Source organism: Nannospalax galili, unplaced genomic scaffold (assembly GCF_000622305.1).
Source record: "Nannospalax galili isolate Female #2095 unplaced genomic scaffold, S.galili_v1.0 scaffold42, whole genome shotgun sequence".
NCBI lineage: Eukaryota > Metazoa > Chordata > Mammalia > Rodentia > Spalacidae > Nannospalax > Nannospalax galili.
Window position 1 is genome coordinate 1183949 of NW_008348666.1, and position 26472 is coordinate 1210420.

Consider the following 26472-nt stretch of genomic DNA (forward strand, 5'->3'; position numbering starts at 1 on the left):
TGGCACACATGTGGGAATCAGTTCTCTCCTTCTACCATGTGGGTCCCAGGAGTCAAAGTCAGATTGTCAAGCTTGGCGATAAGTGCCTTAACCCGCTGAGTCATCGCACTAGCCCTGGCAAATCTCTTACGAAAAGGAAAATCTCATGTTGTTTGATTCTACTCGCACAGTACCTTAAATTAGACACTGAGTTAATAAACATGTGGCTAAGCATTGTGCCTACTTATATGAAGCAATGAGGGTTATTCCCCTATCTGTTCTCTGACCAGAACTGTAAGTTGTACCTGGTCTCCAGGCTGGCAGCCTCTTGAAGCATCTCCTCTGTAACAATATCTGTGTTATAAAACTCTTTAAGTGCATGTAGCAGCTCGTCTTTCCGATGGGCAGGCAGACTCTCTGCATTGAGCAGGGCCCTGGCCCCAGACCGCACCTGCCTGCGCTCCATATCTTCCAGCAGGCGTAAACCTTCTTCTGAGCCTATAGGGGCCTGGAACTCCTTGGCCAGCTGCTGCTTCAGATGGTTGTCATAGTAGTTAGAGATGGCATGGCAGGAGGTGCAGAGCAGCAACACATCATGGGAGTTGTGGTCTTTCATCTCAATTGGGAAGTGCTTGCGGTACTCATGTGGAATTATGTTTTTCCTGAAATGAGCCCACCCCAAGAACAGTGTCCATTAGCTTATGATACAGAGCACATAGGGAGCCAGCAGGTAACCAGCTGGGACTCTAACCCGGGCCTAGCCATGACTGAAAAAGCTTAGGCAGCACAACTCAAATAGAGGTTACATGAGGACAACACTACCTATGTCACTGGTAAGCCTCAGACTTCTACCTACCTGCTTTACCCACCTGTGCTTTAGGGTCCTATCTCCTTGAAGTTAAGTGCAGACTATCTGCACTTCAATGGAAAAGGCTAATAACAACCTTTGAGAAAGCTGTGTTCCCAGAAAGAAAAGTCTCAGAGAAATGAAATGTTATTCTAATGGTCTTTGATACCTAGACAATAACTCTCTCAAAGAAGCAAACCAACCTCCCTCATCTGAGGAATCCTGACATTACTTCCTGTTTCACCAAAGTCCATCATTTTCTTTTTTTTTTTTTTTTGGTTTTTTTGAGACAGGGTCTCTCTGTTGCCCCAGCTGTCCTAGAACTCACTATATAGACCAGGCTGGCCTTGAACTCACAGAGATCCATCTGCCTCTGCCTCCCGAGTGCTGGGATCAAAGGCGTGCGCCACCATGCCCGGCAGTCTATCATTTTCTAAGAAGAACTAAACTCTTCGAAAAACATCCCACTTTGCAGAAGGAGAAGGAAAGAAAGTGAATTACTATAGTGTGGCATGGAGGTACATGCCAGTAATCTCAGTACTTGGAAGGCTAAGTCAGGAGGATCGTCATATTCAAAGCTATACAGAGATACTCTGTCATAAAGTGAAAAAAAAGTACTGGAGGGTGAATGTGACCAAAGCACATTACATATGTCTAAAAAAAATTGAAACAAACAACAAAAACACTAGGAAGTAAGGGAGGGAAGAGGGGAAAAAAGAAAGAATTATTACACAAGTAATAATTGGGAGAAAGCCCAAACATAGGTACTGAAGCCAGTGGGCAGCTTCTGATTCACTGTGGGGACTTGAATGTGAAAGAGCAGCCTTTGGGGAACTCCATGACCAATACCAAGGTTCAGAAATCTTGAGAGCCTCATGGGAGGGACACAGGAATATAGCTTCTGAAAGGTGTCTTCAGTCCTCATGAGTAATAAGAAGCTACTTTCTTCAAAGCAGACAGTTTCTGAGAATAGTTTTGCATTCTAGAAACCAAGAGCTGACTCAGAAAGGATACAGGCCTCTACAGATGGCCAGGCCCAATGTTGAAGCCATTAAAGAAACTGGGATATCGGTAGGGCCAAGTCTCTGTGCCATTGTGTGAAAACAACAAAGGCCTCTGAGGGCTCTGCATGTGACTACATGGGCAATCTCCACATAAGGAAGACAACCATGGCAGCCTTAACATGTTATACTCACCGAATGTAAGTATCTGTCTTGCCACATACAACACATAGGTTCTCCTTAACCATCAAGTAATAATCTCCTGGGGATTCAGGTCTTCCCGCGGGTTCGAACTGTAGCCTGACCACAAAAGGTTCTTCACTCACCAGTTCTTAGGGAAAGGAAAGCACATCAGTGTTGAGCTGCTCCCACCTCTGCCACTACCAAGAAGTACTCTCGTAACTATTCTCTGCTGTGCACTGGCAGAGAACACTGGGGAATGACTAGCCAGTCCCACATATCTCAAGGTCTCCCTGCTTTCCTCTATCCACCCTCTTCCATGCCCAACTCCTGCCACGCCCCATATGCACCTATTTATAAATAAACTAAGGCAGATGAGTCTGACCTCCAATGCCTTTGTCCAAGTACCACTGAGCTTTCCTCCGATCACAAGTGCAGAGGGGCTGTCCATCAGGAGCTTGGAGAAAGCAGTTGTCATAGAGAGGTGATTTTCTGCAGGAAAGGAAACTAGAGTCAAACACATTACATATGGGGGGGAGGGGAAGGCAAGAAACCATGTTCAATCCTCAAACTGCATTGAGCTAGGACAGAACTAGAAATGAATTGTGATACCTCTGGTTTCTGCACTTACGACCTAAGATATTAGGGAGTGAGTTGTGTGGTGTTTACAGAACTCTGCTGTGAATGCAAACAGAAACAGAGCACCAATAAACTGCCAAATCACTGAATTAAACGGAGTAAATTAAAAACTGTAAGAGTTCAAGATAAAGTAATGAGGGTCATGTGAATTGATGTCTGGCTCACATGCAACACTTCCTTCAACTTAATCATCCAATTCCTAAAGGTGCCTTGCTCTAGAGAATCAAACTTCAGCTCCAAAGCACTTATTAGTCATCTTCCTCAACAGAGGTGTAAGTCATAGAGGAAATTCACATTAGCTACAGAATAACATTGGCTTAGACCTGGGAACCACTCTAAACGAACAAGAAATCTGATGATGCATCTCCCCTGGAAGCATGAGGGCTTCATGCTGTCCCTATTTGCACCTGTCTCAAAACAAGGGGTAATAATCATACCCCCTTTTTCAGATTTATTTATGTGGGGGGCTGGGGGAGGTACATACATCATACATATAGATCAGAAGACATCTTGTGGGAGTCAGTTCTCTCCTTCTACCATGTGGGTCCAGGGGGGATTGAACTCAGGTCATCAGGCTTGGTGGCAAGTCCCTTTACCCACTGAGCCATCTCACCAGTCCTATACCACTTTTGTGGGTGAAGTTACATGTCTGAGTATACCAGGGTCATGACAAAACTAGGCTAAACGCTCCTTATTTCCACTCCAGTTGCTAAACAGAAAAGTCAAAGAAGAGTGAAAGAAGAAAAGCACACATAGAGAAGCCTAGTGCAAATATCTCTAAAGGCAGAGAAAAGTACCATTAACTTCTGGAGAGCCTCTGCTGTCTGACTCATAGTCAACTTGGGCCCCTAACTGTTCACCAGCCGGGAACATATGGGTTACCTGGCAGAATAGCCCACCCCCAGGGGCTTTCTTTTATGCTTCCTGGGGTCTCTCCCTTGGTGGTTGCCTGGTACCAGTCCATCACACTTAGACTTCTTATTTCTTGGCTTCTGCTGAGATTCTAGTGCTTCCCCATTAACCTCTTCACCCAATCTGCTAAGTGCTTTGCTCCGGAACGGGATGTCCACCATATCTCGGTATCTTTCCAAGACTGCTATCCAGCTGATGTGGTCGTCATTTTCCTCCTCAGAGGAACTTCTAGAAAAAGGGTATCCAAGAAGACGGAGAAAGAGAACCACTGAAATCTGCGCATCTCTGGCAGCATAAGTCACCTGAAGAGAAAAGTCAGAGGTCAGTGGGATCTGGAAGGCAAACCAGAAAGAGTAATTTCAGTCATTCACAAGGGCCTGGGACTGTAACTCAGTGTAGCACTTGCTTAATGTGTGTAAAGTTCTGGGTTCAATAACACATATACAGACACACATTCAAGTATTTTGCTTTCAAGCTCAGTACTTGGTTCAGAAGGATTGCCTTGAGTTTGAGGCCAGCATAGGCTACAATATAACATTCTATCTCTAATAAAAACAAAAAAAAAGTCATTGATGGACATTAAGGAGATAATTCAGTCAGTAAAGTGTTTGCCTTGCAAACATGAAGACATGAGTTTGCTCTCCAGAAACCATGATAAAAAAACTGGGCATGGTGCCAATGCTTGTAATCCCAGCTTCAGGAAAGCAGAGACAGGAGGATTCTTGGAACTCCTGTTCTTCCCATCTCCACCTCCCAAGTGCTGGGATTACAGATATGTACCACCTTGCCCAGCTCTGTCCTTTTTTCAGACAGTATCTAGCTATATAGGCTGGAATGGCCTAGAGCTAGGAATACTCTTGTTTCCAGTTCCCAAGAGCTGTGATTACAGGTATTTGTCACCATGCCTGGCATCATTTTAAATAGATGAATTTTATTATATATAAATTATATCTTAAAAAAACAATTTGTACACACACACACACACACACACACACACACAGCTGGGCATAGTACACACCTTAAATTCCGGCACTTAGGCAGTAGAGGCAGGCAGATCTCTGTGAGTTTGAGGCCAGCCTGGTCTACATAGCAAGTTCCAGGCCAGCTGGGGGCTACAGAGAGACCCTGTCTCTGAAACAACAACAACAAAAACAAAAACAAGATACAAAGAAGTAACTTACTCAGGTCACAATAAAACAGAAATTACTGTGGGAAGCAAATTTACAACTGGATATCTCAAATTCTATCACAGGATAATGTTAACCTTAAGACACAAACTGTTGCTAAATCTTTCCTAACATTTGAAAGGATGGACAAGTAGTAACTGACTTAAAAACAACAGAAGGCTGAGACCTAGAAAGAGATGCATGGTAGGTAGGCCAAAAAGCCAAAACCACATTGGTTTGAACCACAAAGATCAGGGAGACATGCAGGAATAAAGGCAGTGGGTATCTGTGAAAGCTCAAGGATTAGGTCAAAGTCTCCAGAAAACACATGAACACGTATCAACTTGTCTATATCACAGGGCCAAGCAACTACCTCTCCCTACCCCAGAACAGTAAAAAAGCAAATCATATAATGGCTAAAAACAGAAGCCCTAGACATAACCACAGTATAACCCAAAGGAAGGGCAAATGTCACCTGAACAAAAGGGGAGATTGCAGAAGAACCTACAGACTGAATGGTAACACTACAACAACACCGTCCCCTAACACCAAACCTACCAGTATCTGAACAACGGGACTTAACTTCTCTGTAGTGGAAGGCTAGAGGATTCATTCCTGGAGAAATCTAGTGGCCAGAGAGAATAGATATAGGGTTATTGACATCTGATTAACTACAGCTACCAACAAAGGAGCCCCCAGCCCAAAAGCCCTGCCATGCCTGCTGGGCTCTCAATCTAGACCAGGCTGGCCTTGAACTCACAGAGATCTGCCTGCCTCTGCCTCCCAAGTGCTGGGATTAACGGCATGTGCCACTATGCCCAGCCATCCGCTGAAATCTTAAGCATTATGTTTGTAATTAGAAAAAAAAAAAAGAGCATTGTTTGTTATATTACATTTATTTGTGTGTGTATACTTGCATGTATGCATGTACATGTGCAGATGCATGTCTCCACTGTGTGTACATAGAGATAAGAGGATAACTTACAGGAGTGGTTCTCTCCTTTGATCATGTGGGTTTCAGGGGTTGTCAGGCTTGGTGGTAAGCAAGCACCTTTACCCACTAAGCCATCTTACTGCCCCCAAATAAGCATTATTTATTAATAAGAATCTTTGGAAATTCTCTATGTTAACAGCAATAATAGGGACCACAAATTTGGCAACAAAAGAATATGACAATTGACATTCACAATTATCAATAAATGCTCAATTCTTTTTCAAGGTCTCACTGTGTAGCTCTGGATGGCCAAGAACTCTCCTATGCACACCAGACTGGCTCATAAAGATCCACCTGCCCCTGCCTCCTGGAGTGCTGGGATTAAAGGCATGCACCACCATGGTCAGCTTTAACCCTTTATAATATACATCACACATTTTTTTTGCTACATATTGATGCATATCAAAGTTAAATTCTATTTATTAAGATACTTTAGCCAAGAGTGGTGACCCATACCTTCAATCCCAGCACTTGTAAGGCAGAGACACAAATTTCTGAGTTTAAGGCCAGCCTGGTCTACATAGCAAGTTCCAGCTAGCCAGGGCTACAAAGTGAGACTCTGTGTCAACCTCCCCCCAAGCCCCGAAAAAAGATATTTCACCTCAGGGCATCAGGAAAGCTCTAGGGGTAAAGGCACTTGTAGTCAACATGAGTTCAATCCCAGGGACTGATATGGTAAAAGAGAACAGACTCCCTCAAGTTGTCCTATGATCTTTACACACGTCATACATGTGCACGTACACACCTAATAAATGAATTAAAATGTAATAAAAATAACTCTAAATATGTGAGTTCTTAAGAACAGGGACACGCTCCTAATAATCATAACACTGGCACAACACAAGAACATTCCCTAACAGTTCTAATGTCTCCAATGATCCTAATAATATCATTTACAGATCAGGATTCCTGAATCAGTACCTAATCAAGCATCATACACAGGGCTGGGGCTACAGCTCTGTTTGCCTAGCATCCACAAGGCCTTGTGTTCAATCCTCAGTGCCTCCAAAGAAAATCCTATTAAGAATCACATATGTTGGGGCTGGAGAGATGGTTCAGTGGTTTAAAGCACTTCTTGCTCTTGCAAAGGACCTGGGGTTGGTTCCCAGCACCCAAATGGTGGCTAACAACCATCTGTAATTCTAGTTCCAGATGATCCAACTCCCTCTTCTGGTCTCTGCAGGCACTGCATACATGTGGCACACATAACATGCAAGCAAAACACCCATAGACATAAATTTTTTTTTTAAAAAAATCATTTTTTAAAAACCCAAAATCACATATGTTGATACTATCACCAATCAACTCTCTTTTATGCAACAGCTTTATTGAGATATAATCTACATGCCATACAATTCATTCAAGTATCTATTTCAATTACTTTTAGTATATTGAGAACTAATCAACTACTACCATAATCAATGTTAGAACATTTTCATCAGCCCACAAAGAAACTGTATATCCTTTACCAATTATCTCTCAGTTCCCCAGCCTGAAGTAATCACTACTCTACTTTCTCTTAGTGGAGGCTTGCCTGTTTTCAACATTTCATGTAAATGAATTCACATACTATGCCAGTGTGACTGGCTTTCTCATGTAGCATAATTCATATTCATTCAAATCTCTCTCTCTCTCTCTCTCTCTCTCTCTCTCTTTGTCTCTGTCTCTGTCTCAGCCTTCTGAGTGCTGAGACTATGAGAGAGAAAAGACAGATCCCAAAATGAGCTAGACGGGGTCCCAGCTAGGAAAGCTCTCTGGTCACCATGACCTTGGGCATACAACTAGAAACATTCCATGGGCCAGGACCATTCCCTAATAAAACCTCCAAAACCAGACTTGTTCCCTGACTGCTGACACAGAAAGCCAGAGGATCTTTATCCTCCGCCAGCTCTCCTTAATTGGACCCACTTTTTCTCCCAATTTACAAACTAAATGAAATTACTTTCATTGTTCTCAGTTTAGAACAAATCATAAGAACCTCACTATTTCATCTGCCCTCAGCAGGCCCCTTTCTGCACCCTCTTGATAATAAAATCTTCTATCTTTTCACTCACTCTTGGTTGTCCAGGCCTCAATCTTGGTCTTGAAACAAGAACCAGCCAAGAAAGAAAAATCTGTAATAATCACAGGCTTGAGCCACCATGCCCGGCTTCATGTACACAATTACACCAATTAACAATTATAATTCCATTATACATATATACCACACTTTATTTATTTACCAGCTGATGAATCTAGTCAGTTTTTTATGTCTTTGTTTTTTTTTTTTTTTTTTTGTTTATTTGCTTGCTTTTTGTGCAGTACTAGGAATTAAGTCCAGGGCCTTGTATGTCATGTGAGCATTCTACCAGCTAAGATGCATCCCTAAACCTTGTATCTCCTTCTTAAATATGAATAGACACTCTGGGAGGCAGAGACAGGTGGAACTCTGTGAGTTCAAGGCCAGCCTGGTCTACAGAGTGAGTTCTAGGACAGCTGGGGCTACAGGGCGGCGCTGTCTCAAAAAAGATTAAAAAAAAAAAAAGCCTGATGCAGTAGCATCCACCTGTAATCCCAACACTCCTACTACCGTGAGATGTACAGACAAACATGAGATTCTTGTCTCAAAAACAAGAAAAAGAAAATTAGAGGACCAATTTCAGGAGTCTGATAAAAAAAAAAAAGGAGTTCTAAAAACAAAAAAAGGAGAGCAGCAAATTTTCAAAGAGAATAATCTGAGGATAAGTCCCTGAACAGAAGACGTGAGCATCCAGACAGAAAGGGTCTACTGACCACTACAACAGTGAATGAAATGTGATCTACACTCATGCCTATCATCTTGAATTTCAAACAAGGAGGGAGAAAGATGAGAATTTTTGGAAAGAACAAGAAGTCATGCACTAAAATCAACATTGGAAGACAAGAAGCACTGCCTTCAAAGCTCTGAAGGAAATGACTCCTACCCCAAACTGCTAACAGCCAAAGCAGGGGCTATAGGAGGGAAACCACTTATCTTTGCACACAAGTAGGGTGTCAAACAGACAGAGATAGGATTTATACATTAGGGGATCTACTGCTAGAAGAGAGGTAAAGGGAACCACAGACCAACATAAAAAGCCAATTTCAGCCTGGAGTAGAGCAGAACAGCGAGGTACTCTCGGAGGATAGCACCACAGGAAAACTGTTCAGTGTGCTTAATGGTCTGAGAAAGCCAAGAGATCCACGGTTCTTTTACACAGGCTGGTGTTGGAGTTGAAACTAAGCAAACAAAAACACAAATTATGTAACCTACAAAAACAAATTATTCTTGATGAAAACATTTATATTGGGAAAATGGCATAGGGATAAATATTTGGGGTACAGGAAGTGGAGGGGCATTAAATCATACCTTCCTTGTAAGAAATCAAAACATACTATGCACAAATAAGAGTAACATTACCATTGAAATCTACCCGATGACTTTATAGACATACACAGGCACCAAGGATCCAAGTGCAACTGATTATGACTAGTAATAATCAGATACATACAGATTAGAGATGCATGCGCCAACATCTCAGTGTTAGTAGCAAAAACAATGAGTCTTTCTGCAAGGAACAATATATTCTAAAATGAGATGGAGATACTTCTTAAAGGCTAAAAACTCATTCAATTTTATGTCTTACAGGGCTTATACTGAGTTCAATATTGTACAACTGTATTAATTCAACTGTGAACCTAGAAACTTGCAGCCACTTGTGAAAGAGATGTACTCTTGTTCTGGAGTGTGTTACTGAATATGTTAAAGCTGCAGTGAAATGCTTCTTCTAATCATGTAGTTATTAAAAATTTTAAAAAAACAATGATTAAAAAAATAAGAGAAACACATGCATGAAATCTAGAGGTATAATAGTAAACACCAGAAAGAGATTAACGTGGTTGCCTCTGAGAAGAAAGAAGAAAAAGGAGTGGGGAGAGAAAGGCAGAGAACTAGTCACTGTTTCTTTTTGTTTATTTTTTATTTTATAAAACTTATTTAAGTTTATGTATATGAGTGTTTTGTCTGCATGTACATAAAAGTACATCCATGTTATATAACCATGGAGGCCAGAAGAGGGCATCAGAAACTCACTATGTAGACCAGTCTGTCCTGGAACTCAGAGGTTCGCCTGTCTCTGCCTCCAAAGTGCTGGAAGTAAAGGTGTGTACCACCACGCCTGTCTACTTACTGTTTCTTTTTTTACTAATTTATTTTTACTAATTTATTTACTTTTATTTTGTGTGTATGAGTGTATTGCCTGCACATATGTAAGTCTATCATGTGCATGCAAACCCAGAGGCCAAAGGAGGACATCAGATTCCCTGGAACTAGAGTTGTGGACAGTTGTTAGCTGCCATGTGGGTGCCAGGGACTGAACCTGGGTCCTCTGCAACAGCAGCCAGTGCTCTTAACCACTGAGCCATCTCATCTCTCCAGGCCCTACTTATTGTTTCTTATAGTGAGTTATAGCACTTTTAAAATAAAATACAGTATGATCTCATTAATATTTAAGTAGCATAAATATTATTGTCCTTAAGTATCACCACACAGTAAATCTACTTTAGGTCTCTCCACCCAATGCTTATATTTGAAGATTAGAATCTTCAAGTGCTCTGATAACTACCTGGTCTTCTGTAAGATTCTCAGCATCCCAGTTGCTGCAACGAAGGAGAAGGGACTTGTCAAGTGGAAAGTTCAAAATAGTCTCAGCAAGTGATTTCAGGCTAAGCCCATTACAGAGTAAATTGTTTCTATAAAAAATAAATAAAACCATGTATCAAAAATGGGCAACAACATGAGTAGAAAAAAATTTAAATGACCAATAAAGAGAGGACAGATAATCACAAGAAATCAAAGAAAATAATTATTTGCTATTAGATTGCAAAGGGTTGTTTTTTTTTTAGCACTTTTGAGACCAGGTCTCCCTGGAACTCACTAGGTAGACCAGACTAGCCTTGAATTCATAGAGATCCACCTGTGTCTGGGACTAAAGGATTAAAGGAGTATACCACCAGGGCCAGTGCAAAGGTTTTTTTTGTTTGTTTGTTTTGTTTTTTGAAGCAGGGTCTCCCTGTAGCCCCAGCTGTCCTAGAACTCACTATGTAGACCAGGCTGGCCTTGAACTCACAGAGATCTGCCTGCCTCTGCCTCCCAGTTCTGGGACTACAGGCATGCGCCACCATGCCCGGTTCGCAAAGATTGTTTTTAAATTTTATTTTATTTATTTATTTTGGTCTTTTTGAGACAAGGTCTTCCTGAAGCCCCCGCTGGCCTGGAACCCGATTTGTAGACCAGGCTGGTTGCCTGCCTCTGCCTCCCAAGTACTAGGATTAAAGGCGTGTGCAACTACACCCAGCTACGAAGGTTTTTTTAAAAAAAATATTTTATTATTTTAACTCTATGTGTACAAGTGTATTGCCTGCATGTGAGTGCACCCATGTAGTGTAAAACATACTGGCCTGGCATGGTGGCACACACCTTTAATACCAGCACTTGGGAGGCAGAGGCAGGCGGATCTTTGTGAGTTTGAGGTTAGCCTGGTCTACATAGTGAGTTCTGGGATAGCTGGGGCTACAAGGAGACCCTGTCTCAAAAAGAAAAAAAAAAACATACTTAGCATCGATGGAGCATGAAAACTCTATTAATATCATCTAAAATTTGTGAACTGGACACCTTTATAATCATTACAAAAAACAATTCAATAATAAATATCAAAAATTTGGAACACAAAATTCTCTGATTTAGCAGTTCCATTTCTGGAAGTTTATTCAAAGGATAAAGATACTTAAAAGAATATTCACTGCAGCACTTTATAGTAAGAAAGAACTGGAAACAACCTAAATGTCCTTCAATAATGCTCATGCCTTACTTTTTAAATCTGAAAATAAGGTTACTTTTATTGGGGAGATAAAAGTACATAGAGTTCAAGACCAACAAGGCTACCTGAGACCTTATTATTTATTCATTCATTTATTTAAAATCTTTTTGAGCGTGTATGATGTGAGTGCAGGTGCTCACATGCCACAGCATGTATGTGGAGGTCAGAGGACAACCTTGGGTCTCTTTCCTTGTTTTCTACCTTATTTGAAATGGGATCTCTTTGCTGTTCACAGCTCAATATGCCAGATTAGCTGGCCAGCAAGCTTCCTGGGATTCCCACTTCTGCCTCCCATCTCATGCAGGAGCACTGGGATTACAGATGCACATTACCTAGTCTTGTTTCTGGGGATGCAATTAAGTCCTCATGCTTTTGTGACAACTGCTTTTTACCTGATGAGCCATCTTCCCAGTCCATGAGACCCTGTCTGTAAAAATAAATAAATAAGGGCTGGAGAGATTGCTCAGCAGTTAAGAGCACTGACTGATCTTGCAGAGGACCTGGGTTCGATTCCCAGCACCCACATGGAGGCTATGAACCGTCCTTAACTCCAGTTTCAGAGGAATCCGAAGCCCTCTTCTGACCTCCGAGGCACTGCATGACATGGGTGCACACACACACACATACAGGCAATACACTCATACACATAAAATAAATAAAATAAAAAAAGACCTCTATTCAGACATATCAGTACAGTACTTGCCTAGAATGCATGGGGCCCTAGGATCAATCCCCAGTACCAGGGGAGAGGGAACAGGGGCTAGAGTTATAGCTAAGTGATGGACTACTTGCCTATGCACGAGATCCTAGAGCCCTCAAATTCCCGGTGCCAAAATAACAATAAAAGTCAGTATACGAAGCAGAGCTGACTAAGTTCCATGTGAGTGTCTAAAGTCATAGAACAGCAAGCTGAGGGGTAGAGGCTCCTGTCATTTGCAGCACCCAGTGTTCCCTCAGACTGCAGGAACCAATACCATTGCAATGAGGAAGAAAAGGAAACCTTCCTTTACCAAACAAGTAGTAAATTCATATATCTCATTACAACGAAACCAAAACACACAAAAAGGCCCAGGTACATTTGAATAAATTATACAAGTCTTCTTAAAATCACAGAAATTGAGAATGTGAGGGAGATATTAAACTTTTTTGTCTTTTCTTTTTTTTTTTTTTTTTGCTTAATTTTTTTTTCTTCTTGCATCTTTTCCATTTTTCCTCCTTACTTTTTTTTTTCTTCACTTAGAATTTTTTTGTTTTTGTCAGCCTCCAGTGCTGGGATTAAAGGCATGCCCCACAATGCCCGGCCTAAACTTTATTTTATTAAAAACTACAATAGTAGGGTTTGGAGTGCAGCTCAGTAGTGGAACACCTGGTTAGCATGAACAAGGCTCTAGGTTCAATCTCCTGCAATAAAATGAAATAAAGCATAACAGAGTAAAATAAAATAGGTGGGGCTGGAGAAATGGCTCAGCAGTTAAGACCATTTGTTGTTCTTGCCTTGATCTCACAGAGATCCACCTGCCTCTGCCTCTGTTTCCAGAGTGGACAGCTGTTAGCCGCCATGTGGGTGCTAGGAATCAAACCTGGGTCCTCTGCAAGAACAGTCAGTGCTCTTAACCACTGAGTCATCTCTCTAGCCCCCTCTCCCTCCATTTTTTTAGACAGGGTCTCATTATGTAACTCTGGCTGGCCTGATACTCACTTCATAGACCAAACTGACCTCAAACTCAAAGATCCACTTGTCTCTGCCTCCCCAGTGCCGGGACTGAAGGTACACACTACCCTGCCTGGCCCAAAAGTTTCATTCTTATTCTAGAAAAGTTCATGATAATATTCAACTTTGGGACAATTCTTCTTGTGGATGTTTTTGAGACAGGGGCTCACTATGTAGCCCAGGTTGACCTCCAACTTGTGATACTCCTGCCTCAGCCTCTTGGGTGCTGGTAGTATATAAGTGAACTACCATATCCAGCCCACCTTTAGCCAAATTCTTATTGTAACAATCAGTAATTCTGCATTTACTCAAACACAGAACTCAATGCACCTTCAGTTTGTATGTTCTCATGTAGATGTCTGCAAATCTATAGAAAAAGATCCAGAAAGAAAATCAATCAAATGACGATTATGCTGGAATTCCAGTAATGCTGATCATGAGGGTTAATAGTTAAAATTTACATAACATTCTATATAATAAACAATACTCCTCAATTCTCTATTATTTAGTCATTTAATCTTTACAACAACCCTATGAGGTAAGATATTATTATCTGCATAGATGAGGAAACTGAGGAACAGAGAGGTTCAATATTTTGCTAATGGTCACACAGTTGGTAAACGGCAGCACTGACACTCCCTCCCATCATGCAGTCCGCTCCTAAGTCAAAATAATATTTCGTTATTTTTATTTTATGTGTATGAGTGTATTGCCTGCATGTACATAAGTGAACCTGTGTTGTACAATGCCCAAGGAGGTCAGATCCCCTCGAACTGGAGTTAGGACAGTTGTTAGTTGCCACATTAGTGCTGAGAACTGAACCCAGGTCCTGTGCAAGAGCAGCCAGTACTCTTAAATGCTGAGCCATCTCTCCAGCCCCTCAGTCAACATTTTTTTCCAGAAATTTAATTAACACTATCCTAATCATCTTTATACCCTCGTACCTACTGGCACTCTCCCATAGTTCCTCCACTGGAGACCATCTACTCTGTCATCCCTGTTAAGGCCCATTGTGTCAAGTCAGTGTCCCGAGACATTCCCCAGTGCAAGTCCATCCACTGAGGTCTAGTCAGCTTATCTAGAGTCCCTTGTTTCAGGAAGATCAGCTCTTCTTCACCTAGCAGCAATTAGTTGCCAATATTTCTTCAGAAAAGATTGGAGTCTGCTGTTCATTTTCCAGGTCTATGCTGGGTTTTTGTCTGCCCGAATTTGCATAGGACTTGTGTATATTGTCATCATTACCACAGAATCATATGAGCAGGGTCCCAGGAGCTTGTAGGACTGTTTCCATACGGCCATGTACCTCCTCCCTGGCTCTTACAATCTTTCTGCCTCCTCTTCCTCGATGGTCCCTGAGCCTTGGGTGGGTGAAATTTAATAAAGGAGTCCTGTCCAAGGACCAGCATTCAGCACACTCCTTATCTCTATGCTTTGGTCATTTGTGACCTTTTGTGTTCCTGGCCTTCCACCATATGAGGGAGCTTCATTAATAAGAACTGAGAGATTTATTAGTGCCCTCTTCTTTACCCCTGTTCTATGTTCCATGAGCCTTAGGTATAGAGGGTGCATTGTTGGTGTGTCACGTACTCAGTCAACTTTTTTTAAAAAAAGGTTTATTTTATGTATATGAGTGTTTTGCCTTTGTGTATGTATATATGCCATGTGCATGCAGTACCTGAGGAGGCCAGAAAAGGGTGTTGGTTCCCTGGAACTAGAGTTACAGGCAGTTTTGAACCACTAAGTGGGTGCTGAGAACAGAGCCCAGGTCCTCTATAAGAGCACCCAGTATGCTGGGTGTGGTGACGCACACCTTTGATCCCACCACTTGGGAGGCAGAGGCAGGTGATCTCTGTGAGTTCAAGGCCAGCCTGGTCTACATAGTTTGTTCCAAGCCAGCTGGGGCTACAGGGAGACCCTGTCTCAAAAAAAGACCGAAAAAAAAAAAAGAAAGAAAGAAAGAAAAAAAGAGCACCCAATACTCTTAATGGCTGAGCTATCTCTCTAGGCCCCTAAGTCAACTTTTTTGAGCCTCTATATACAGCAGAGTTCAGAAAGAGCTAATCAAATATGCCAGTTTCTTAGTGGGGCATGGTAGCACACACCTTTAATCCTAGTACTTGGGAGGCACAGGCAGAGGGATCTCTTGAGTTCAAGGCCAGCCTGGTCTACATAATGAGTTTCTAGGTCAGCTGGGACTACAGGGAGACTCTGTCTCAAAAACACACACAAAAAAAGAGAGAGAAATACAGGTTTTTTATAGTTCAAATTTTTTTAGAGTTTTAATGTTTATGGTAACATTTTAATATATTACTAGAAAAAATACACTTCACTCAGAAGAGCTTTTGTATATAAACCAAAGTAACAAACTAAAATAAGAATTCGCTTCATGCTAAAAAATTCTGATAAGCACAAATTTAATCAGGCCTTCTCTAAATTGATGAAGTCCTCCACCTTGTGGCGACAGTGCTGTCTGAGGCAGGACAAAAGGCTGTTTCAGGCCCTGTCAGTGTAAATGTCGACTGTGCATATTGATGAGAAAATGACTCTGACCCCTAGAGACAAGGTGAGTTTCTATAGAAGAGAATTCTAAAACGGAAAGTCTTTCTTCCTCCCAGGTAAGGATAAGGACAAAAACAAGGTCTTCCATCATTTGGGCCTAAGGCAGAATTTTCAAACTCAAAGAGTCCAAGAGTCAGGGCTGACCTGGGAGTGGTGAGGACTGTTGAAGTTAAATACAACATGCTCATCTAAAAACAATGTCAAAACCTAGCCCATTGCTGGCACCTTCAGCTCAGGATTTAGTAGAGTCAGATCATCTAATTTCTCAAGAGAAGTCAGAAACACAGATTCTTCTATTCAATCTTCTGGATTCAAAACAAAATTCACCCTGGGGCAGGGGGAGAACAAAATAAAAAAATCTATAGCTCTAAATGGGCGTGATGATACACATCTTTAATTCCAGTACTTGGGAGGCAGAGGTAGGTAGATTTCTGTAAGATGGAGGCCAGCCTGGTCTACATAGCAAGTTCCAGGCCATCTGGGGCTACAGAGAGACCCTGTCTCAAAAAACAAAACAAAACAAAAAAATCTACAGCTCTAACTCAGCTATGGGGCCATAGGTTTATAAATCCCTATTAGCAAGTGATACCTTATTAATGTTTCATCAAAAAAGACAAATTCTAGGTAACTAAACTTTTCTCAGAAGTTGGAATGTCTCCTCACAAATTCAATACACATTTCCAAAGTCTTTATGTTCCTAATGAATTTTAGATGCTTCATTATTGAGTCCCAGTAATTTACAAATCTTTAAAATGTCTACCCCACAGCTGCAGAAATCTAAGCATGCAAACAAACCATACCCCTGCTCCATGGCTAGATACCGGAGGTCCAGACATCCCCGGACAATGAGGCCATAATCCTGCAGAAGCTTGCTGGCATCTTCTGAGCATCCCACTCCTACTTTCAAAATGGTGCCATCTGCCAGTATGTCCAAAAGTGTTCTTGGTAGTGTTTTGCCTCCACGGATCAGCTTGGGCAAGCGAAGCAAGGCACAAAAACCACTGGGCAAAGCCATTTGTAGGAGTGACAGAGGACTAGCTTTGCCTTCCAAATTCACCTGTAATAGAGCAAGACAGAGCAGGATTCACATCCTTGCACAGCAGCAAACACAAAAAGAAATCTGGTCAAAAAAAGCAAGTCTAAAAGATATATCCTGAACTTCCAAAGACAACAAAACAGATTTGGGATTAAACATAAGGAGAGCTCATGTTAATAGATACAGGGGCTTTGTGAAGCCACAGGCTAAACAAAGCTTCTTGAGGGCCCAACTCCAGGCCCTGAAATGTGAGCAGTCCATAAACAGTGACCAGCTGACACAGAGGTGCTCCGGAACACATACTGGCAGTCAGGAGAAAACGCTAGATTTAAAAAGCTAAGACAAAAAGGCAGAATGCTGGGCGGGAGAGATGACTCAGTGGTTAAGAACACTGGTTGCTCTTGCGGAACACCCAGGTTCGAATCCCAGCACCCACATGACAATTAACTGTTAACTCCAGTTCCAGGGGATCCGACAGCCTCTTCTGTCCTCCACGGGCACTGCATGACACGGGGGCACTTACCTACACGCAGGCAATACATGCATACACATTAAAATAAAAATAATAAAATATTAAAAAAAAAAAGCAGAGTGCCAAATGGCACCATGTCCAAACATTCTTCTGCACTGCTAGGAACTCCCCTCGTTTGCCTTATCAGCACTCAAGAGCTGAGTTTTTTAAAAAGTTAGAAAATTCAAATCTGTAATATGTGGCACCTGTAAATATAACAGAATTTTGTGGTACAAATTCTTTCTCAGTGTTTTCTAGTCACAAACGGAGTTCACAAAAGAAAAAACAAAACAAAACAAAGCATGAATGTTGCGCATAATGAAGGACCTTTACATATTAAGAGTTAAAAATAACAAAGAGGCTGGCTAGATGCTCAGCAGTTAAGAATACTGGCTGCTCTTGTAGAGGACCCAGGTTTGGTTCCCAGCACCCACAACAACCATCTGCAACTCAGTTCTAGGGAATCCAACACTCTCTTCTGGTATGTGTGGGTATTGCATTATGCAGGTAATCCATGCAAGCAAAACACCAATGCATTAATTAACATTAATTAACTAATCAATTAAAAATTCCTAAAGCAGGGCTGGAGTGATGGCTCAATGGTTAAAAGCATGTACTGCTCTTCTGGAGAACCTGATTTCAAGCTGGTATGGTGGCGCACGCCTTTAGTCCCAGCACTCGGGAGGTAGAGGCCGTCAGATCTCTATGAGTTCAAGGCCAGGTTGGTCTACATAGCAACTTCCAGGTCAGCTGGGGCTACAGGAAGACCCTGTCTCAAAAAGAAAAAACAAAAAGCATATCAAGAACAAAGTTAGTCTCTCTTCCTCTTACTCTATTCTTGCCTACCCATAACCCAAGTTGGAAAACCTGAAGAGATTCTTTTCTAATTATTAATTTTTAACTTACCCATTCACAGTCAATTCCAAGTACTGGAAAATTTTCCAACTCTCTTCTAAGTAACGGCTGGATTTGATCCCACTCTGTCTCCTGAGACACCATCACCACCTTTGCCTGGAGTATCCTCTCCTCCCATGAGGCTCTGGGCCCTCTCAGGACACCAGAGGACAGCTGGCTGTCTTCTGGAGGGGGCCATTCCCTGTTTGGCACTTGCTGCTGCGGCAGCGGCGGTGGCGGCGGCGGTGGCATCACTCGACTGGTCTTACTCCGTCGGCGCTGGATGCCTTTCCATAGGACGAATCCCCCCATGGCCACACCCAGAAGGGTGGTTACTGCCAAAGCCACTAAATTCTGTCTAGCCATCTTCAGCCTCTTATTGTTTAGGAAAGCATTTCATTAATCCAACAATCTGCAAAACAAATGGCAAAAATATATTTATATACAGAATATGAACGTATACATAAACAAGTTTTCCCCTAAAAAGTTCCAATTACAATCTTTGTACCCATACACTAAAACAACTGACACAAATTTTGACACAAAACAACTAAAAGTTTGAGGGGTTTTTTTGACACTGGGTCTCCCTCCAGCCCAAGTTGTCCTGGAACTCTCAACTCACAAGAGATCTGCCTGCCTCTGCCTCCCAAGTGCTGGAACTAAAGGTATGCACCACCAAGCCAAGCCAGGCCTTCTTTTTTTGGTCATTTTGAGACAGTTTCTCTTTAGCCCCAGAACTCACTATGTAGACCAGGCTGGCCTTGATCTCACAGAGATCCACCTGCCTCTGCCTCCCGAGTGCTGGGATTAAAGGCATGCACCACCATGCCCGGCTATGTTTGACTCATTTTTTTCCATTTCTATCTCCATCCTTGCTTCCACAAATTTTCCTGCACTCTGACAGTTGCCTAAGACTGTTTTCTTTTATTCTTAAAAAAAAGATGCCGGGCAGGGGGCGCACGCCTTTGATCCCAGCACTTGGGAGGCAGAGACAGGTGGATCTCTGTGAGTTCAAGGCCAGCCTGCTCTACATAGTGTGTTCTAGGATGGCTGGGGCTACAGAGAAACACTGTCTCAAATGGACCAAAAAAACCCTTTATTTTAGGGGCTGGGGAGATGGTTCAGCAGCTAAGAGAACTAGCTGCTCTTGCGGAGGACCCAGGTTTGGTTTCCAACACTCACATGATGGCTAACAACCATCTGTAACTCCAGTTCCAGGGGATCCAACTCCCTCTTTTGACCTCTGCAGGCATTGCACAACATGGGTTCACTTATACACATGCAGGTAATATACCCATACATATAAAATAAAAATATTTTAGAAAGCTTTATTTTTATGTGTATGAGTGTTTGCCTACATGTATGTATGTACACAACAGGCATATAATGCCTGTGGAGGCCAGAAGAGGATGTCAGATCCCAGGGAACTGGAGTTTCAGGTTTTGAATCTCCATGTGGGTACTGAAAGCTAAGCCTGGGTTCTCTGCAAGAGCACCAAGTGCTCTTAACTACTGAGCCATCTCTCCAGGCCTAAGACAAGGATTCTCTTAATTATACAAAAATCAAATCATTTAAAGCACCATAAGAGCTGAAAAGATGGCTCAGCAGGTAAAAGCACTTGCTACCAGGACTACTGTCCTGAGTTTGATCCCTGGAGCCCATGTGATGGAAGGAGAAAAATGACTCCAGTAAGTTGTCCTCTAACCTCCATACCACAAATAAACAAATAATAAATAAATAAAATGTTTTTAAATCTTATGGGCTGAGGTTATATATCAGAAGTAGATGGCTTGCCTAACATATCCAAAGCCCTAGATTCAGCCTCCAGAACTGAAGAAAAAGGGTGTGGTGGTACACACCTGTAATCTCAGCATTTGAGAAGTTGAAGAGGACTGAGAATTAAGGCCAGACTGGGCTACATAGCTTGTCTCAAAAAGTGATAGAGCACAGGGCTGAAGAAATGGTTCGGTGGTTAGGGGCGCTTGCTGCTCTTGAGATCAGTTCTCAGCACCCACATCAGGTGGCTCACAATGTCCTGTAACTCTAGCTCTAAGGAATCTGACACCTTCTTCTCCATGGACACTGTACATACATTCAAAAGACACAAATACATACATATAAATAATAAAAATAAAATCTTTTGCCAGGTGTTGTGGTGCATACCTTTAATCCCAGCACTTGGGAGGCAGAGGCAGGCAGATCTTTGTGAGTTGAGGCCAGCCTGGTCTACATAGTGAGTTCCAGGCCAGCTGGGGCTACAGGGAGACCCTGTCTCAAAAAGACAAAAAAGAAAAAAAAATCTTTATAAAAATGGTAGCGTGTTTGTCCTTGTCCTGTCATGTACAAAGATGTAGGTTTGATCCCCATCGTGCTCACACAAACACACGCACATGCACGTACACACACACACACACACACACACACACACACACACACACACAGAGGCTCAGTCATGAGTAGGTTGGCAGGGAGGTTTTTTTACCCTTTTGGAAAGTGTGGGCAGTGGGTGGAGTGGAGGAAACAGGCTTGGGCTGTTTGCTGGAGAAGTTACTGTAGGGATTTAGTTACTGTAGGGAAAAGATGACCGCAGAAGGAAGAGATCTCAGTGAGGCAAACCACAAACCAACCCCTTTTCCATTATCTTATAGCATGTGGCTTTCACAATGGATCTTTCACTTTCTGCGTTTTTGAAGGAGATGAGTACATAGTAACATTTGTGTACTACTAAAAACAACAGCTACAATAGTGAAGTGTCACAGTAAACGATAAGTGTTCCTTGGCCAGGGGCAAGGAGAGCATGGGGCTGTACCCACTCAGCACTAGCTGATGATGAATCTTGTGCAGGAAGAAGGCCCAGTGCCCGGTTTTTTGAGACAGTTCTATGTAGCGCTGGCTGGCCTGGAACTTGCTTACATGGACCAGGCTGGCCTGAAGCTCAGATATTTGCCTGTCTCTGCCTCCCAAGTGCTGGATTAAAGGCATGCACCATCATGCTTGGCACCAAAACTTAGTTTCTTAAAATACTGTGCCAGCCCAACCAAAATACTAAAGGTACTGGGGTACCCATTTGTGAGCTCTGACCAACTTAAATGCCCCAAAACAATGTGCTGACCCTGCCCTTATGTCCCACCTCTGTGGCTCACAGGTTCCCATTGAATGTGTATTGTTTTTATCACTTTTACTTGTTTATTCATGTTTTTGTATGCATGTTTCTATATGCATGTGTTTGTGTGTGTGTGTGTGTGTGTGTGTGTGTGTGTGTGTAGGCCAGAGGTCAACATGTTTTCCTCAGTCATTCTCTACCTTATATTTTGAGACATGGTCTCTCACTGAAGTTGGAGCTCACCCATTCTGCTAGAATGGCTGGCCAGCAAGCCCCAGGATCCTGTGTCTCCCTCCCTGGCACTGAGATTTCATATGTGTACACCACACCCAGCTTGTACATGGATACTGGAGAACAAACGCAGGCCCTTATGCTTTCATGGTAAGCACTTTACTCACTGAGCCATCTCCCCAACCCCTTACCACTTTTTAAAAGTTTCAACAGAGCTGGAGAGATGGCTCAGCGGTTAATAACACTGGCTGCTCTTACAGAAGACTAAGGTTCGAATCCCAGCACCCACATGATGGCTAACAACTGTTCATAACTAATCTCCAGTTCCAGGGAATCTGATGCCCTCTTCTGGAAGCTATGGACACTGAACATACATGGTGTACATATATACATGAAGGTAAAACACTTATACACATAAAAAATAAAAATAAACAGTTTTTAAAGTCTAATAAAAAGTCAGGCACTCAGGAGACAGGAGCAGGTGGATCTCTGTGAGACTGAGGTCAGCCTGGTCTACATAGTGAATTCCAGGCCAACCAGGGGTATAGGGAGATCCTGTCTCAAGCCAAGGCATAGTGGCTTATGCCTATAATCCCAGCACTTGGGAAGCTGAGGCAGGAGAACTGCCATAAATTGGAGGCCAACCTAGACTACATAATGATTTCAGTCAGTCCAAGCTATAGAGTGAGACTTTCTCAAACAAAGGGGCTGAAGAGATGGCTCAGTGCCCATGTCAGGCAGCAGACAGCCATTTGTATTTCTAGCTGCAGGGAATCTGAGACACTCTTTTGGCCTTTGTGGGCACACAAGTGGCATTCACTCACACAGACCACACACATATAGACACCTACATAAAAATAGAAATAATAGGGCTGGAGAGATGGCTCTGCAGTTAAGAGCACTAGCTGCTCTTGCAGAAGGCCTGGATTAGATTCCCAGCACCCACATGGTGGCTAACTTCTGTAACTCCAGTTCCAGGTGAATCCAACGTCCTCTTCTGACCTCTGCAGGCATTGTACGGCACGTGTATTAGTCAGGGTTCTCCAAAGAAACAGAACCAGTAGAATGAATATATATGTAGAGATTTATCAGCTTAGCTCACAGGATAGTCTGAGTAGTCCAACAATGGCTGTAACACACTGGAAAGGCTCAGTCCATGAGGCTGGATGTCTCAGTAGTCCCAATCTGGTGCTGAAGGTCTGACAAATTCCAAAAGACCAGCTAGTCTTCAGTCTACAGCAGCAAGATGAACTCACCAGCGAGACAGAAGGCCTTTTATACGGGCTGTCATCCGAAGGTAATGCTCACATTTAGGGTGTGTCTTCCAGCTTCAGATGATCCAATTAAAATCGCTCTCATTTCAGTTAATCCCAGATCCAGTCAAGTTGACACCCAGGATTAGCCAGCACAAGTCCACCCCTTGTCAACTTGACACCCAAGAGCATCTCTCTATGTCATGCTTAATTTTCAAATGAAAACAATGTTGAGGTCATAATTTCACCCAACATGATATGACTATCCCATCGTACAATGACCAATGCATTATATATCTTTGAGTAGGTGATAAGGTCTTCAAGGAATGCTTAGTCCTTTAGTATCTCATAACCCAATATAATCATATAGGTTCACAACACTTAACCACTTAACACTTAACTCAATTACACATTCAAAAAAGAATAACAAAAGTATCTGCTTAACATGTGTATACATGCACAAGCCTATTCTTAACCAAATAGGACAAAATACTCATGTCAATTACAATCCACATTTCTGCAACTGGTATTTGTAACTACCTTCCTCTACTGCCCATTCTGTATTTCCTCCACCATCAGCAAGCACCTCTGCAGATCTTGGCTCTTTCCCCAGAGGAGTGACCCATACTTTCATCCCTGAGGGGTCTGGGCCATTTGTTGTCCTGTCTGGATTGGGTCGTTACAGTTTCCCATTGACCTTAATCACAGGACATGGTAACACCAAAAGTCGCCCTAAGGAATCTCCTGCCTTTGACCCATACTTACATCCCTGAAGGGTCCGGGCCATTTGTTCTCCTGTTTGGATTGGGTTGTTGCAGTTTCCCATTGACCTTAATCACAGGACATGGTAACACCGAAAGTCACCCTAAGGAATCTCCTGCCTTCCAGACATAATCTTCATTACCTCCATTGTGGAGAACCAGTCCAATTTCCCCCGGTAGTCTGGTTCAATCACCCCTCCTAATACTGTTATTCCTTTCTTAGCCTGCTGACTTAAGGGCATCAGAAGCCCAAAGTGGCCAGGGGGAAGTCTTAGCTTCCAGTTCAACGGAATGTTTGTTGTCTCTCCTGGCAGAAGCACTCCCTCCTCTGGAACCAAAACGTTTAAACCAGCAGGGTGCAAAGTAGAGGGTACAGGAAGCAAAAAATTTCCTAGTGGGTCACCAGGGGTGATAGTGAGTGGAAATAATTCCCACTTCCACCCCTTGATTCCTGGACCCATGAATCCTGGTTATAGGAGAAACTGTACCATATATTGAATGCTGATTCAAAGCATACACCACCTTCTGGAGGACCCTGCCCCAGCCGTCCAGGCTATTGCTACCAAATTGGCACTGTAACTGTGTCTTTAAGAGGCCATTCTATCATTCTATCAAGCCAGCTGCTTCAGGATGGTGGGGAACTTGGTAAGACCAGTGGATTCCATGACCATGGGCCCACTGTCGCACTTCTTTGGCCGTGAAGTGAGTTCCCTGGTCAGAAGCGATGCTGTGCGGAATACCATGACAGTGGATAAGGCATTCTGTAAGTCCCTGGATGGTGGATGGGAGTGAAGCATTATGTGCAGGAAAGGGAAATCCATAACCAGAATAAGTGTCTATTCCGATAAGGACAAAATGCTGCCCCTTCAAGATGGAAGTGGTCCAGTGTAGTCAACCTGCCACCAGGTTGCAGGCTGGTAACCACGGGGAGTAGTGCCATATCGGGGGCTGTGTTGGTCTCTGCTGTTGGCAGATCTGGCACTCAGAAGCAGCTGTAGCCAGGTCAGCTTTCATGATTGGGAGTCCATACTGTCGAGTCCATGCATAACCTCCATCTCTGCCACCATGGCCACTTTGTTCAAACATATTCCTTCCCCAAATGTCTTTCTTGCCAATTTTCCAATCATGCTCCTTCCAAGTCCCTGACCATCCAGGCAAACCACCGGCTACAGTCCATGAATCAGTATATAATCTCACTTCTGGCCATTTCTCCTTCCAAGCAAAATGCACAACCATGTGTACTGCCCAAAGCTCTGCCCACTGTGAAGATTTTCTTTCCCCAGTGTCCTTCAGGGTTGTTCCAGAAATTGGTTGTAATGCCACAGCTGTCCACTTCTGAGTGGTGCCTGCATAGTGTGCAGAACCATCTGCAAACCAAGCCCTAGTCTTCTCTTCCTCAGTCAACTGATCATAAGGCACACCCCATGAAGCCATAGGTGCATGCTTCAGAACAGGAGGCATCATAACAGGAGTAGGAACCACAGGCATTTGGGCAACTTCTTCTTGTAACTTGCTTGTGCCCTCCAGGCCTGCTCCGCCCGATCACCACTTCCATTTGATAATGGATTGTTGTTGTGCACATCCTACTTTATGGCTTGGGAAAGTCAGATAACACCCAGCTCATGATGGGCAGCTCTGGCCGCATGGTGACTTGGTGGTCCATTGCCAAACGTTCCGTTTCCACTAAGGCCCAATAGCAGGCTAAGAGCTGTCTCTCAAAGGTGGAATAGTTGTCTGCAGATGAAGGCAAAGCCTTACTCCAAAATCCCAATGGCCTCTGCTGTGATTCCCCTATGGGGGCCTGCCAGAGACTCCAAACAGCATCTTTATCTGCCACTGATACCTCAAGCACCATCGGGTCTGCTGGGCCGATGGGCCCAAGGGGTAGAGGAGCTTGTACATCAGCCTGGACCTGTTGAAGGGCCCTTTCCTGTTCCAGACCCCACTCAAAGGTAGCTGCCTTCTGAGTCACATGATATATGAGTAACACACCCAGATGAGCAATGTGCTGCCTCCAGAATCCAAACAGGCCCACTAAGCTTTGTGCTTCTTTCTTGGTGGAGGGAGGGGCCAAGTGCAACAATTTATTCTTCACCTTAGAAGGAATGTCTCTGCATGCTCCACATCACTGAACTCCTAGAAATTTCACTGAGGTAGAAGGCCCTTGAATTTTGGTTGGATTTATTTCCCATCCTATCATGCGCATATGCTTAACCAACAAGTCCAGACTGTCTGCTACCTCCTGCTCACTGCATCCAATCAGCATAACATCATCAATATAGTGGACCAGTGTGATATTTTGTGGAAGTCAGGTGATCTAGATCCCTTCGAATCAAGTTATGGCACAATGCTGGAGAGTTAATATGCTCTTGAGGCAGGACAGTAAAGGTATACTATTGGCCTTGTCAGCTGAAAGTAAATTACTTCTGTTGGTCCTTATGAACCGTTATAAAGAAGAAAGCATTTGCCAAATCAACAGCTGCATACCAGGTACCAGGAGACGTATTAATCTGTTCGAGTAAGGAAATCACATCTGGTACAGCAGCTGCAACTGGAGTCACTACTTAAGTTTTTGATAGTCAACTGTCATTCTCTATGACCCGTCTGTCTTCTGCACAGGCCAAATAGGAGAGTTAAAGGGAGATGTGGTGGGAATCACCACTCCTGCATCTTTCAAATCCTTGATGGTAGCACTAATTTTTGCAATCCCTCCAGGGATCCAATACTGTTTTTGGTTCACTATTTTCCCTGGCAGAGGCAATTCCAGTGGTTTCCATTTGGTCTTTCCAACCATAATAGCCCTCACTCCACAGGTCAGG

General features: G+C 43.0%; 1 protein-coding gene across 4 annotated transcripts in view; it reads right to left on the bottom strand.

Moving 5' to 3' along the window:
• The window catches only part of Exd2 (exonuclease 3'-5' domain containing 2), a 44932-nt gene that overhangs the window by 5881 nt on the left and 12579 nt on the right, over positions 1 to 26472 (bottom strand). For 2 of the 4 annotated variants that reach the window (XM_008845946.3, XM_008845947.3), the window contains 7 exons: positions 18318 to 18717; positions 16665 to 16921; positions 10341 to 10467; positions 3529 to 3860; positions 2393 to 2499; positions 2023 to 2158; positions 285 to 641 (listed from right to left, as the gene is read on the bottom strand). In XM_008845946.3, the coding sequence (XP_008844168.1) occupies positions 285 to 641; positions 2023 to 2158; positions 2393 to 2499; positions 3529 to 3860; positions 10341 to 10467; positions 16665 to 16921; positions 18318 to 18671 (1670 nt within the window). In that variant the 5' untranslated portion in view covers positions 18672 to 18717. The remainder of the gene's footprint in view (positions 1 to 284; positions 642 to 2022; positions 2159 to 2392; positions 2500 to 3528; positions 3861 to 10340; positions 10468 to 16664; positions 16922 to 18317; positions 18718 to 26472) is intronic. The other 2 variants (XM_017801306.2, XM_017801307.2) reach the window with 2 other exon arrangements.